The 14,423-nt window shown below is 49.0% G+C and overlaps 1 protein-coding gene across 3 annotated transcripts; it reads right to left on the bottom strand.

The window, feature by feature from the left end:
* Positions 1–879: 879 nt before the first annotated feature.
* On the bottom strand, positions 880–13,395 carry CBY2 (chibby family member 2). 3 transcript variants are annotated; one of them, XM_002712956.5, is made up of 3 exons: positions 13,220–13,395; positions 12,861–12,941; positions 880–2,226 (listed from the first exon to the last, which is right to left on the bottom strand). In XM_002712956.5, the coding sequence occupies exons 1-3, from the start codon at positions 13,292–13,294 to the stop codon at positions 1,048–1,050; spliced, it is 1,335 nt and encodes a 444-aa protein (XP_002713002.3). In that variant the 5' UTR covers positions 13,295–13,395; the 3' UTR covers positions 880–1,047. The 3 variants fall into 3 exon arrangements, with proteins under 3 accessions (XP_002713002.3, XP_051706013.2, XP_002713001.5); XM_051850053.2 differs by lacking the exon at positions 12,861–12,941; XM_002712955.5 differs by lacking the exons at positions 12,861–12,941; positions 13,220–13,395 and adding an exon at positions 11,724–11,852.
* Between the last annotated feature and the right edge of the window lie 1,028 nt (positions 13,396–14,423).

Genomic DNA, 14,423 nt, shown 5'->3' with positions numbered 1-14,423 from the left:
AGGAAATGAAAAACTGGTAATAATAGAAGGAAGAGAAGGGAAAGGGAAGGAAGTGGATCCATAATTGTCAAAACACGGACACCATCACGATGTTTCTCAGGTGAATGGGCAAGTGGTCCATAGGCAATGGAATGGCATGTAGCGCTAGAAAGAAATGAGATAGTGAGTCATGAAAAGCCATGGAGGAAACTCAAATGCTATTACTAAGTGAAACAAGCCAACCTGGGCAGGCCACATGCTGTATGATTCCACATAAATGCCATTCTGGAAAAGGTAAAACTATGGAGACAGTAAAAAAAAAAAAAAAAAAAAAAAAGTAGTGCAGGGGCTGGTGTTGTGGCACAGCAAGGTAAGCCATAGCCTGGGATACCCTCATCCCATTATCAGAGTGCCTGTCCCAGTCCCGGCTGCTCTGCTTCTAATCCGGCTGGGGAGCCGGTGGAGGATGGCCTAAGCACTTCAGTTCCTGCTACCCACTTGGAAGACCAAGTTGGAGTTTCTGGCTCCTGGTTTCAATCTGATCCACCCCTGGGCTATTGCAGCTGTTTGGGGAGTGAACCAGCAGATGGAAGATCCCTCTGTGTGTGTGTCTCTCTCTGTGTCACTCTGCCTTTCAAATAAATAAATACCCAAACCCTTTTTTTTTTTTAAAGCCAGTGATTGCCAGGAGTTGGGAGAGAGCAGAGTTACTAGGTGGGGTACCTACAGCAACGATATAATTGTAGCTCTCTGGTGGAGGATGTTCAGGGTGGAGGAGCCTGTGCATGTGGGGGTTGGGGCACAGGGGATCTGGGGACTCTGTGTACTCAGCTTAATTTTGCCTTGAACCTAAAATCACCACTCCCCCCCCCCCCCAATTAAAAGACACCGGAGCAGCACACTGGTGCTAAGTGGCCCCAGCCCTCCTGCCTTTATTCCGTCTCTGGGTTTAGGAAGGGCCCCGATGGCTGCTCCTCGGTAGGCTCTGCTGGTGGGCGAAGGCGAGGAAGGCAGAGGGGAGGCAGGGGGTTACTTCCGCCCAGCGTCCTGGGGGCCCGGGCGAAGGCCTCAGATCCTGCTGGGCTTCTTGGGGTCCTTGCTCTTGGCCGGCATGAAGGCATAGAGCTCCTCGATGAGCATCTCCATGCGGGCCGTGACCTCGGTCACCGTGTCGATGACCAGCTTCTGCTGCAGCTTCAGCTTGTTGTTTTCCCACAGGGCCTTGTTCTCCTCCTGGAAGACGCGGTGCTCCTCCTGCAGCACGTGCAGGGCCCTGTTCTCCTCCTGCAACAGCCGGTTCTCCTCGCGCAGGGCCTGCAGCGCCTGGCTCATCTCCCTCAGCAGCTGCAGGGCCTGGCCGCCGTCCGCCAGCCCGGGGCCCGCTTTGGCCGCCTCCTCCCCGGAAGGCCCGGCCAGGTTGTTGACCATCTCCCGCAGGGATCGCAGGGTCTTGGCATCCTCCTGGGGCGTCGAGGGCCCTTTGGACTCCTCAAAGGGGGACGAGAGGCCCGGGCCCTGGTCGGGGCTGTGAGACTCCTCGTGTGGCGACACCACGGGCTTGCTCTCCTCGGCGGGGGCGACCTGGTCGTCGCTCTGGGCCCAGTAGGCCTGTCTCTGCTCCAGCAGCTGCTGCAGGGCCCGGTTCTCCTCTCGCAGGAGCTGGAGCGTGCTGTTCTCCTTGGCGCGCTGCACCGGCAGGGCGGCGCTGTCACGCTTCACCACCTCCTGGGACGCCGTGTCCTTGTGCAGGAGGGGCGAGGAGGAGCGGCTGTCCTCGCGGCCCAGCGTGGACTTGTGCTCCTCCCAGAAGACCTGCAGGATCTTGTTCTCCCTGCGGAGGGCCTTGTTCTCCTCGCGCAGCGCCTTGTTCTCGTCCCGCAGGGACTTGTTCTCGTCCTGCAGCAGGTACTCCTTGGCCAGCCGCTTGTGATGCAGCTTGTGGTGGAAGGAGGAGGAGGGAGAGAAGTAGGGGGACTGCAGGCGGCAGTTCTCGTTCACCCACCGCCCGTCCTGGAAGACAAAGATCTCGTCGCTCAGCTGCACCCGCGGAGGGTTGTAGTGCAGCTCCAGGTCTGCCTGGGAGGTGGGACGCTCCATGGGGTCCAAGGGCACGGAGGAGAAGCGGTTGAGCGGGTAGGAGTGCTGGCTGGCTACCCTGCGGCTGGGCCTGGACAGGGCGGCCCGCCTGGAGCAGTGAGGGGTGGTGTACACGTTGTGGAGCTGGAGAAAGGGCTCGGCTGTGCCCCGCTGTGGAAGAGAACAGCGAAGTTCAGCGTTAAATAAGGAACTCAGAGCCTCAGGGCTGGGGAGGGATTAGGGAGCCAGGGGTCCCCCCCAACACACCCAGGCTCATAGTCAGTCCTTGCCACTCGGGGGCAGGGGGCACGTTTGCCTCTCCGGGTCCTCGCAAGGAAATGTAGTCAGTCCTAGTTATCCCCGGTAGCACCGGCTGTAAGGTCACCTTGAACGCTGAATTAAGCAAACACAGAATCATTGTTCCAGAGGAAATAGCAGGCTAGGTTCCTGCAGGGCTCTGGTCCTCACACTGATCCATACATTACCCTGTTTTATGTGTGTTTCTGCTTAATACCTATCGTTGATTCCCTGACATTGAACTTGCTGCCAACAGCACCGTCACACCTGGCCAAAATGTATCTAGCACATGCATTTTCTGCATAACGCACACCACAGTCCTCCTGCAGTTAAGAACTCCAGACAGCACTTGGCTTGGCATGCCTTGGAAGCCACTTAAACAACAGCAAAATCACAAAACCAACACAGACCACCAAAATGAAAAAAAGAAAAGTCGCTAAATAGACTGTGCAAAGGGCACTGTTTTGCAGCGTGACACTTGAAACAAGGACTTCAGCTAGGAGCTCAGCCTCAAGAAACTCCAATTTCCACCACTCTGTGCCACATCTGAGAATGTCCATAAATTTCTACAAGTATTGATTCTGGGATCACAAATTAATTTTAGCAAGTAGGCAAATTTGCAAATGGGGAAGCTACAGAGAATGAGAATTGATTGTGTATGGTGGAGGTTAAAGGCATTGATTTTACAGCCAAACAAAGTTCGAGTCCTAGCCCCACCCTTTATCCATTACATACATTTATTTATTTATTTGAAAGGCAGAGTTTCAGAGAGGCAGGGGCACAGAGAGGGAGAGAGAGAGAGAGAGAAAGAGAGGTCTTCCATCTGCTGGTTCACTCCCCAGATGGCCACAATGGCCAGAGCTGCACTGATCCTAAGCCAGGAGCCAGGAGCTTCTTCTAGGTCTCCCATGTGGGTGCAGGGGCCAAAGGACTTGGACCATCTTCTACTGCTTCCCCAGACCATAGCAGAGAGCTGGATTAGAAGTAGAACATCCGGGACCAGAACCGGTACCCATATGGAATGCTGGCGCTGTAGGCAGTGGCTTTACCCACTACGCCACGGTGCCGGCCTCCCATTAAATGAGCTTGAGCAAGTTATTTGAGCTTCAGTTTCTGTAATTTCAAACGGGGATCATTGCATCTACCTCCTTGCCTCATGGAACTATTTTTTGGATCTAAAAGAGGTAATGTACAAAAGCATGAAGTCTGGGCTCTGGCACACTTACCAAACACAGCTCTAAAGCTACTTCAGACACAGGTGTGTACCACGTTAGGCACCAGCAGAGTCCCTCAAAGGCTACCCAACTGGCCACATCCAGAATGATGGTGCCGTGGGTCAGACCTGCCTTCTCCCCTGTTCCATCTATGCTCATCCTCCACTCTCAGTCGCCTCTCAGTCTGTCCCAGCAGCAGCCCCTAAACATCCGCCTCCCCCAGCCCCCACCATAAAGCCAAGGTCAAAGGAGAATCCAACTGACGGTTCTGGAAGGAAAGAGCACGATCCCAGATATGTCACTGACTGAGCAGCGTTCAAAGTGTGCAGATGGAGACAGCGAAGGGCACAGAGGAATTCATGAAGAAGCTTGTGAGATGTCGGCCATGAACCTCAGGACCACAGCATAAAGCAGGTTCCAGATCCACAGGGATTGCATCCACCAAGCCAGCAGCCTTCACACTTCCCAGTACAGAAGAATAACCCCGGTGAGTTGTAGATGAGTCTGATTCCGGGATGTGGCCCGGGAATCTGCATTTCCAACCATCTTCCTCTGGTGACTCTGCCTGCAGGTGCTCAAGACAGCTCTGAGTCTGGCAAAATGTGCAGCCTTCCCTAGGCCAGGACCACAGCAGGGCTAAAAGCCCAAGAGTTAAGGCCAGGAGTCACGAGGATTCCTGCCCTGGGTCTGTCACTGTTGGGTAGTCTGAGACTGCAGGAAAAGCTCTCACCTTTGCTGAGATACAAGTTTTTCACTAGTAAAATGAGAGAATCCGAATCCGTGATCTCAAAGGCACCTTCCAACATCAAAGGCCAGTGAAATGAACACGTAAAATGGGAAGGATGGGCACTCTGCTTAGTTTGCAGCACAGTTGTTGAAGATTGAGTTAGATAATGAAAGCAAAGATGTTTTCTCAAAACTGCCACAGAAATGTAGGGATTGTTATGACGAGAAGTGCAAGAATTTGGGGATGTATTTAGAAAGAAGTGAGCAGGTAGAATGTATGCTGGAGAAGAGGTTACAATTGCAGCAATGGATTTAAATAAAAATAGCTTCTCCTAAATACACCAAAAAGCATTTTATCCGAGTACATCAAAATGCTCTCCAGGTAACAATTCCTCATGTCTTAGGTTATTTTCACAATTTTACAGAGCGAGAAGATAGGAAACAAGTCAGGTTATCAGCATTATATATATGTATAGAGAAAGAGAAATAATTTGCACGGTGTATAAAGTTGGTTACAATCCTATAAGACTCAAAGAGCTAGATAAATAGAAGACACAGTTCCATGCCATTAACTTCGCAATAAGCACATGTCATTAACTCTGTAAGGATATGCTCAATCTTCCAGATAGCAAGGCTGTGAGGGCATTCTGATCAGAACCTTATTTACTTTCAATAAATTCAGCCTCCATGGTTTTCACATTTCTCATTTGGGAAAGCACGTTGGCTCCTGAGGCTGAGTCTGTGAGCGGAATGAAGCTCACCGTGGATAGCCCAGGCCATTTCCTTGTAAGTTTAAGGTCCTGAATTTCTGTGAAATTTACCCAAGGACACAAAGGCACACATTTGTAGAGGCCCCTCTGTCTTGCACTAGAAGACTCCCTCTTGTCAGGATCTGGCTCCAGAAGATCCTGCCCTGGAATACTGCGGCTTTAGTCGACAGCGTGTAGCCTGATCCTGAGAAGGAAAGGGGAGAGACAAATACTGGGCACCAATTTCATGCTGGGCCCGGAGTGGAGCATTCTACCTACTGAATTCTCTTATTCCTTACAACGCTGACATTAAAAGTACTGCATTCCCATTTTGCAGGTGGAGACATTGAAACCCAAATAAGTTAAATAACGAGGAGCCAGCGCTGTGGCATAGCTGGTAAAGTCACCGCCTGCAGTGCCAGCATCCCATATGGGTGCTGGTTTGAATCTTGGCTGCTCCACTTCCTGTCCAGCTCTCTGCTATGGTCTGACAAAGCAGTAGAAGATGACCCAAGTCCTTGGGCCTCTGCACCCACGTGGGAGACCCAGAAGAAGCCCCTGGCTCCTGGCTTTGGATCGGCACAGCTCCAGCCGTTGCGGCCATCTGGGGAGTGAACCAGCAGATGGAAGACCTCTCTCTGTGTCTCTCCTTCTCTTTCTGTGTAACTCTGACTTTCAAATAAAAAATAAATCTTAAAAAAAAAAAAAAGAAGTTAAATAACCAGCACTAGTTCAGTCGCTAGGACACAAGCCCAATTCCAGCTCCCCGGATTAAGCACACTTGGATGTGTGAAGCTCACACAGGGAAAAGTGCTGTGGATTTATCAAATGGCTTGCAGTAATTTGGGGGTCCAGATACGCTTTCCTTAACTTTTTATCGTAGAAAATTTCAAACATATATTAAGGGTTGGCGCCGTGGCTCACTTGGTTAATCCTCTGCCTGAAGCACCGGCATCCCATATGGGCGCCAGATTCTAGTCCTGGTTGATTGTGGGAAGCAACTGAGACTACACTAAATTACTGGAACTAGGACTAATTCTGTGCATCTGATCTCCCACAATATGGCGCTGAGAGAGAGACCAAGCAACCTCTACGCAGCTGCCTCATCAGTTTGATAAGCTGCAGGAGCTGATCCTGCTCCTGATTGGAGGAGAGCAGCGTGCTCAGCGTGTGGGCAGCAGAGTTGGGATTGGTGGAAGAGGACTATAAAGGAGGAGAGAAACAACATGCACCAGGAACATCCGGATAACATCTGAGCAGCCCCCGAGAGAGCCGGCCGGCGGTGTGCCGCTCCTCCATGGAAGCGGGGAAAGCGGCGGGGGGTGCCGCCCTTCCACGGAGGTTGAGGGGCCGGCAGCTAACCCGGGACGGCGTCGTTCCTCCACAAATGAGGGAATGGCAGCTAACCCGGGAAGGGCCCAGCAGACAAAACAACAGCGCAGGGTTTAGTGTCGTTCCTCCGCGAATGGGGGAGCGACAGTTGATCCTCTTCCAGTCCAGCTCTCTGCTGTGGCCCGGGTAGGCAGTGGAGGATGGCCCAAGTGCTTGGACCCCTGCACCCGCATGCGAGACCAGGAGGAAGCACCTGGCTCCTGGCTTCGGATCAGCATAGCGCTGGCTTTATCGGCCATTTGGGGAGTGAACCAACGGAAGGAAGACCTTTCTCTCTGTCTCTCTCTCACTGTCTACAACTCTACCTGTCAAATAAATAAATTTTAAAGAAAATTTTTAAGGAGACAGACAAACTAGTAATTGTCCATGTGCCCATCACCCAGCTATAGCAGTGAGCAAATCCAGGCCATTTTGCTTCATCCAGACCTCAACTCAAGGCCACCTGTCGTTTTATCCACAAACTCATCAGTGTGTTTCTTTTTAATAGACTCACAGCACTGTCATCATTCCATTTAACATTTAACAATGACCCTTCAATATCAGCAAACACTGAGTCCATAATCAAATTTCCCTCGTTTTCTTGTGTTTTCTTTTTTGCAGTTGTTTTGCTTCGATCAAGCGCTCTTCTCGATCCACCCGCGCATCCAAAGAGGAATCACAAATGCTTTATATCTGTTCGTGTTAAATCCATATGGCCTTTAATTCATGCTGTTTGGTTGCCTTTGTTCTATCTGCACACTCTGATCTGGGTACACAAGGAATTGTGACCGTCCCCTCAGCAGAAATGCACTAAATCAAACCTTAACGAGTGGCAGATGCTTAGCTGTGGACAGCCCAGACATCTGGACCCTTGTCGTTTTGCACATCAGGTGACCTTGGTCATATCCTCTCACTCTCCAATCTTGTTTTCCATTTCCATATTATGAAGGGTCAGAAACAGTGCCCTCTGGACATAACTTTCTCTCATCCAAAGAATCCCCATTTGTACATCGGCACCACTCTGACCCCAGACACCCCCTTTACCAACCTTGTTCCCTCCCTTAAGTGGTCAACTCTTCCCAAGCAGACCTTGTGCCTTCTCTGCTCCATCCCTGTGGCACCTAATCCAGGAAATACTGATCGGCTAATAGTGCCTTCTGAACAGGAAACCAAATCCTTACTTATGACTTGCGGCTGAGGCCGCCCATCTTTCCTCCTGTCTGAACACAGGGTCAAGCCTAGCATCACTTGTGGTTTAGTTTCTTAGAACATTCAAACATTTTCCTAAAATTTTAATGCTCATGTCATTATTTGAACCGGTATTAGAAAACTATATCTGGCTGGTGCCGCGGCTCACTAGGCTAATCCTCCGCCTTGCGGCGCCGGCACACCGGTTCTAGTCCTGGTCGGGGCGCCGGATTCTGTCCCAGTTGCCCCTCTTCCAGGCCAGCTCTCTGCTGTGGCCTGGGAGTGCAGTGGAGGATGGCCCAGGTCCTTGGGCCCTGCACACACATGGGAGACCAGGAGAAGCACCTGGCTCCTGGCTTCGGATCAGCACAGTACGCTGGCTGCAGCGGCTATTGGAGGGTGAACCAACGGCAAAGGAAGACCTTTCTCTCTGTCTCTCTCTCTCACTGTCTACTCTGCCTGTCAAAAAAAAAAATACATCTATTTTTATCAAACCTGTAATCCTATGAATATTATTAAGGTGGGGATAAAGTAAAGCAGCAGCAAAAGTGAGACAATTAAAGGAAGAATATTAAGTATGCAAGCATTGCCACATCAGACAAGAATCGTGGGTGAACTCCGTGAAAACCTTGAGCCCCCAAAAAATCTTTCTTTCCCATGGCATTTCACTGACTCCCATCAAACCTAGTTAGAATGACTCTTCAAAGAAAATTCTTTCTTAACCTTATGAAAATCCTCAGTCTAATCAGAATTGCACTCTGAATCTTATAGTACCAATTCTTCCTCTACATTTATGTCAGTGAATGAATGTGTCACTTCACCCATGCACCTCCATTTCTATACCTAGGAAATGTGGATGCTAACATGATTTAGGACCACCCTAGTTGGCCCAGCAACCGTCTATACACTGAGGGCTGTTTCCTGAGACTTCACTGCACTGCAAGGTAGCATTTGTTCACTGTGCATGTCCTTCCTTCACCTTCCCATGGCCTGTAGCTCCCTGCAGTGGCCCTAGACCCCCATTCCTTCATGTCACCACCTCCTCCCAGAAACCTTAGCCCCTGGTTTTTTCTGTAGCTCAGGGTGCTGTTTAAGCTTCGGCCATGTGGCCATTCTTCTGGGTTTCATTGTTTATGTGTATTTGCTTATAAAGAAATTTGAACGTCTTTGCTCACGTTAGTTTATCTATTGGGCATCCGCTCCAGCAGACTCAGTTATGGAACTTTCAGAGGGTAGATGGGAACTTCCTTTCCCCCCTACACCATTGGAGGCAAGAATGGTCTCTTCCCCAGTCACTGGGAAATGCTCTCACATAGGGATAGAGACCCAGCCGTTAGGAAAAACAAAGGTTGGCTTCTTCATGGAAGAATGAGATAGGAAGCAGATTCAGGAGGGGAACACACCTGGCTTTGGGGCTCATCCTACCTTCCCATCAGGCCTTGTTAAAAAGGAAACCAAGAGACTGTCCTCAAATGCCAAGTGCTCACAGCTGTGGCCAAATGATGCATTCACGCTGGGGATCCAGAAAGAGTCCTGGTCACAAACACTACCCTCACAGATGCCTGCAACCCCACCCAGCGACTGGAATCCTTTCTCAGCTTTAGACCTGGCCCCTCCCTGGCATCTCCTTTTTAAATGACTGATCCCGGAAAGAAAAATGCTTGAAACCACCAACAGCTGTCTGCCTTCGTCAAATCACTACTCCCGTGTCAAGGGAAGAACACGGAGGGGAAGAACAGCCAACTGAAAGAAAGCAGACAGTGGCCAAAGGGAAAAGAGAAATCGTGGGACCAAACCCTCTTAATGGTGCTACAGGATTTGCAGGTATCAGGACCTCTGTGTGGGCCCTTCTGGAGAGGAGCTGCCAGGGTTGGCGGCCTCTCATCAAGACTAGACAATGACTAACCGGACTTAGCGAATATGTACTGGAGTTCTCGCCACTCTTGAAAAAGTATGGCTACCACAGTCCAGGAAAGTGTGGTTGCCATAGACATTTGCAGTAGAATTTCAGCCTGGTGCTCAGGCTTCTTAAACACCTATTCGATAACTTGACAGAGGGTTAGCAAAGGAAACTCCAGCATCTCATGTACTTTTAAGGCACGGGAAGCCAGAAGGCCCCAAGATTCTGGAAAGAAAAGCCAAATATGCGCCTGATTGTGAGATGACATGACAAAGCCAAGTCTCATTTTCATTTTCCAGAATTAACTCATCTCCCTGGTACCACAGTCAGGCCAGTGTTTGGTTTTAATAAGATGCCAGCAAGTAAAAGAATAATTTTCAATGGTAAGTGTAATGAATTTTAATAGAATTAACAATATCAACAGCAAAGAGAATAAAGGAGATGTCATGTTTTAGCTAATTGTTTAACAAAGAATTTCAAATCACCCTCTGAAGAGTTGTTTACATTGGCAGAGATATGGAAGAGCAAACCTGAAACAAAAGAGAATGAGAAAAGGCAACAGGAAGGGACAAAGGAAGCATTGAAGAGTTCATCTGATCTGCTGGGGAGCCTTCACTAACGATCTAGGAATACACAATGCCTTAGTGAAATTCAGAGAGTCCTGGGGAAATGTGAAGGCCTGAGAAAATGGAACCATTGCATACAAAAGGAACCAGGAGATCAGACAGCCTGTGTGCGAAATAACCTTATGGCTTGTAAGTTTATGTGCTGGAGGGAAATAGGTCAGAAAACAAGAATATTTAATAAGATAAAGAAAAATAGGAAATCAATAAGACCAGAAGAGACCTAAGGATGATGACCAATAGTGAGTCATGGGCTTGTGCAGTGGAATTAAGAAGCCCAAACACCCAGCAGGCCTAGGAACTTGGAGCCAGCTGCACTTTCTGGAGACAGAGTGGTCTACAGCTGCAATTCCCTTCTAAAACAAACCAACTTGCCCCAAAATAAAGCATCTTGGGGGATATGCATGTAGAAGGCTTAGGAATGAGCAGTGAATATGGGGAGACAGGAGGCACTACCTCCTACAAGCAGGAGAAGACTTATAGAGCTAAGAGGTGACCTGGTGCAGCCAAGTGAGTATGGATATTGACCTGGTTCAAGATCCTGACTCCAACCCTACTATTACCTGAAGGGCTCTAGGAATTCCTGGTTCCCATACCTAGAAAATCTTACATTTGCGTGTCTTTGTGCTCAAAACATGATATGATCAATAGATCAATATTCAGTCAACACTTCTCCCCCTCTTTTCTCCTCTGCCAATGCTTACCTCCAATTGTGTGCACCATCTCATGTTGGGAGAGTTAGCAAACACATCATCTTTCTCACAGCACTAGTGGTGGTTTGCCCACTTCCTTCCTGCAGATGACTAGTCTACAGTATCCTGGAAGGTGCCTTCAACCTGCTTCCTGGTTGTGCTTCTTTGTCATGTGTACCCCTGAGGCCACATCTGTCCACATGGGGTACATGTGCCCAGATAATTGCTGAACATTTTCCTCACTGTACACCCACCCTGTCTTCCAACTGCCCAACAGCTGTACCAGGTCCTATAGCACAGAAAGTGGGTGGCCCCAGGACAAGCCAGGGACATAGTCTCAAGCCTCCTTTTCTCCTCCTTGATTGCTAGGATGTTTCTGGGAGTGGATAGGGGAAGTTGTGCTGGATATAGATAGAAGAATCTCTCCAATCTTTCTATCATGTGACCATCACTTATTTAAATCCTATTCCCACCCTCACTGTCACCTCCACCCCACCCTGGATTGGCATCTTCTACCCATCCTTTAACAATGGAAAGATTGAATTACACAGGCTATGAAGAATCAAAGGAGCAACACCGACCATCAAAAGGAATAGTGTCCAATGGAATTCCCTGTATACAACAGAAAGAATTGGACCTAGAAAGGTTCCTGTAGCTTATCATCATCCTGTCAAATGATCAGCAATGCTATATTCTGGCTAAGTCTCATGAGCTGAAACAGATAGAAAGTGTCTGTTACTTGCAGAGTTTTAAGGATAATGTGAAAACAAACATCCAGAATATTTTCTTGTCCTCTATTTGTGCCTCCTGCTGAACATACATGCCTAGATTGTTCAGTCACATACATAGAATGCCCACTGGTGACCCACCCTCCTACATGACTCTGGACAGAGCTGTCAGATAGTTACCTCTGCATTGGATCTCTCCATTCTACATTTCAACCCCTCTGACTGCATGCCCATGGTCTTCCAAAGGGGCCTTGAGTGACTCTGGGAGAAGCAAGGCCATGCCCTTTGTGACATAACAGCAGTAGAAACAATCCAATCAAGAGAACCCCACCAAGGAAACAGCCACTTGCAGGAGAAGACCTTAGAATCTCCAGCCTGTTGGCTGGTGCCGCAGCTCACTAGGCTAATCCTCCGCCTCGCGGCGCCGGCACACCAAGTTCTAGTCCTGGTAGGGGTGCTGGATTCTGTCCCGGTTGCCCCTCTTCCAGGCCAGCTCTCTGCTGTGGCCCGGGAGTGCAGTGGAGGATGGCCCAAGTGCTTGGCTCCCTGCACCCCACAGGAGACCAGGAGAAGCACCTGGCTCCTGCCATCGGATCAGCGCGGTGCGCTGGCCACAGCGCGCCAGCCACGGCGGCCATTGGAGAGTGAACCAACGGCAAAGGAAGACCTTTCTCTCTGTCTCTCTCACTGTCCACTCTGCCTGTAAAAAAAAAAAAAAAAAAAAAAAAAAAAAAAAAAAAAAAAAAATCCAGCCTGTCAGAACTGCACCTACACATTGTCCTAAAAAAACAAACAAGCAAAACAAACAAAACCATGCACGTATCCTTTATGCTCTCTCTTTGGTACACAGCAGGGCTTAATTCTATTGACATCTCCAAATGATACCTTAGCATCCAGTCAATGTGCTAGGTTTTCTCCTCATGGACTCATTCGTAAGCATTTGACCCCAAGCCCCAGGTCTACTTGTCCCCCTAGAAATCCAGAGTGCTAATACATCACCAAGCACCAAAGATCTCCCTTTGAGGATGAATATTTGATTGTTTTTTGTTTTTTTTTGTTTTCAGTCTAGCATAGAAACTTGAAATGTTAGGGTGGCCAGGTCATCTAATTCACACTCCTCGTATGAGAGAAGAGGAACCCAAGGCCCACAGAGGCCATGTTTCCTCCCCCAGGCACAGAATGGGTGGGTGGTCAAATGCACAACTAGAATCGGAGGCCTTGACTCTTCAGCTTACTCCACATCAGGCTGGAGTTTTGGAAGAGGAGTGTTATTCTGCCTTAAACGGGCAGATTTCATCCTTCTGTGATTAATCCTACCTGAGGCAGAACCACATTGATTGGGATTTCTAGGCTTTCAGATCTGGTATCTCGTTTTCTTGTAAAATTTGGCCTCGAGTGCTGTAGAAAAGAGAAAAGAGGAAAATTTCTGTTGCCCAACCCACCCTCTGGGCCTCCATTGCTCATCTGACAATTATAGGACTTTCTACTCATTTATTTGCTTCTTGTCAATTAGGTACATTATGAAAATCTGCATCTGCAAATGTGTGTGGACAATCTCTGATATTTTATTAAACAAATTCATACAGATACTATAGCTGATGTCTTTGAAGCACTGATTGCTAATATCTACATCCTTGTGTAAGACTACTGTTTCCCTCCCAAGCAAAAAGCCATACCAATGTGAGGTGCCAGGTATAGGTCCTGTGCAGAAGTTGGTCACCAAAACACTCAGAACATTCCAGAGGTGACATCACAAAACAATATGGTGTTCTGCAGGGCTCATGGTTTCTCTCTGAGCGTCACAGGTGGGAACGAAGCATCTGGCAGGTAGGAAGAGTTTTGCAGCATCTGTGACCACGTGGCTAAGTAGGGTCAGTGTGACACACAATACCCCAAACACCAGGCCCTGATTGGTCATCCCCACTGCCAGGCCGTCCTCTCTCCAGAAGGGGCATTATCTACTTGTAGTTGTATTGCTCAAGAAGAAATACCAACTGAATTCCCAGACCAAAGGAGGAAAGAGGGACTCAGGAGCTTTGTGGCACCACTTGATTCCCCAGGGCTGTCACCAGTGGACGCCCTGAAACCATCGACCTGGAGCGAGTGCCAGATCCCAGAGGTTAGGTGCTCAGTCCCACCAAGCTGCCTTCACCTCAGATGCCACTTGTACCATTGACTGATCAGCTATAAACCAGGAGTTCCATGACCCCTTCTTTGGCTTCAATAATTTGCAAGAATGGCTCACAGAACTCAAGAAAACACTTTACTTATGATGACCATTTTCTTATAAGGGGCACAACTCAGGAACACCAAATAGACGGGATGCACAGGGAAGGTATTGGGCATTGAGGGTGGTGTGGAGTGGCCGTGCCAGCCCTGGGCAGCCACTCTCCCAGCACGTCCACGTGTCCTCCCACCAGGAAACTCTCTGAACCCCACTGTTGAGGTTTCATTACACAGGCGTGGTTGTTTAAATCTCCAGCCCCTCCCCCCTTCCTAGAGGTAGGGGTTGGGGGGTGGTGATGAGAGTTTCCTCTTTTTAATCACATGGTCAGTTTTTCTGGCGGCAGCCCCCAGCCTTCAAGGGTTGCCTCATTAGCTGAAACTCAGGTGTGTTCCAAAGGGGCTCATTATGAATAACAAAAGACACAGAGGAAATGCCAAGGATTTTAGGAGCTCTGTGCCAGGAATCAAGGACAAAAGCAGAGTTTATTTTCTTATTATACCACGGAGGTAACAGCATCAAGACCACAATGCCCCATGCCCTGGCCTCACTTCGGGCAAATCATTCACCACTAGAGGCTGTTCATGGGAGCCTTTTCTTGTACCGTAAGCCAGTGGCACACCCCAACCCTACGTGCAGTAAGAAGGGAATGACGG

Source organism: Oryctolagus cuniculus, chromosome 9, assembly GCF_964237555.1.
Source record: "Oryctolagus cuniculus chromosome 9, mOryCun1.1, whole genome shotgun sequence".
NCBI lineage: Eukaryota > Metazoa > Chordata > Mammalia > Lagomorpha > Leporidae > Oryctolagus > Oryctolagus cuniculus.
The sequence above is the reverse complement of the archived record's forward strand: the minus strand, read 5'-3'. Positions and strand labels throughout refer to the sequence as shown.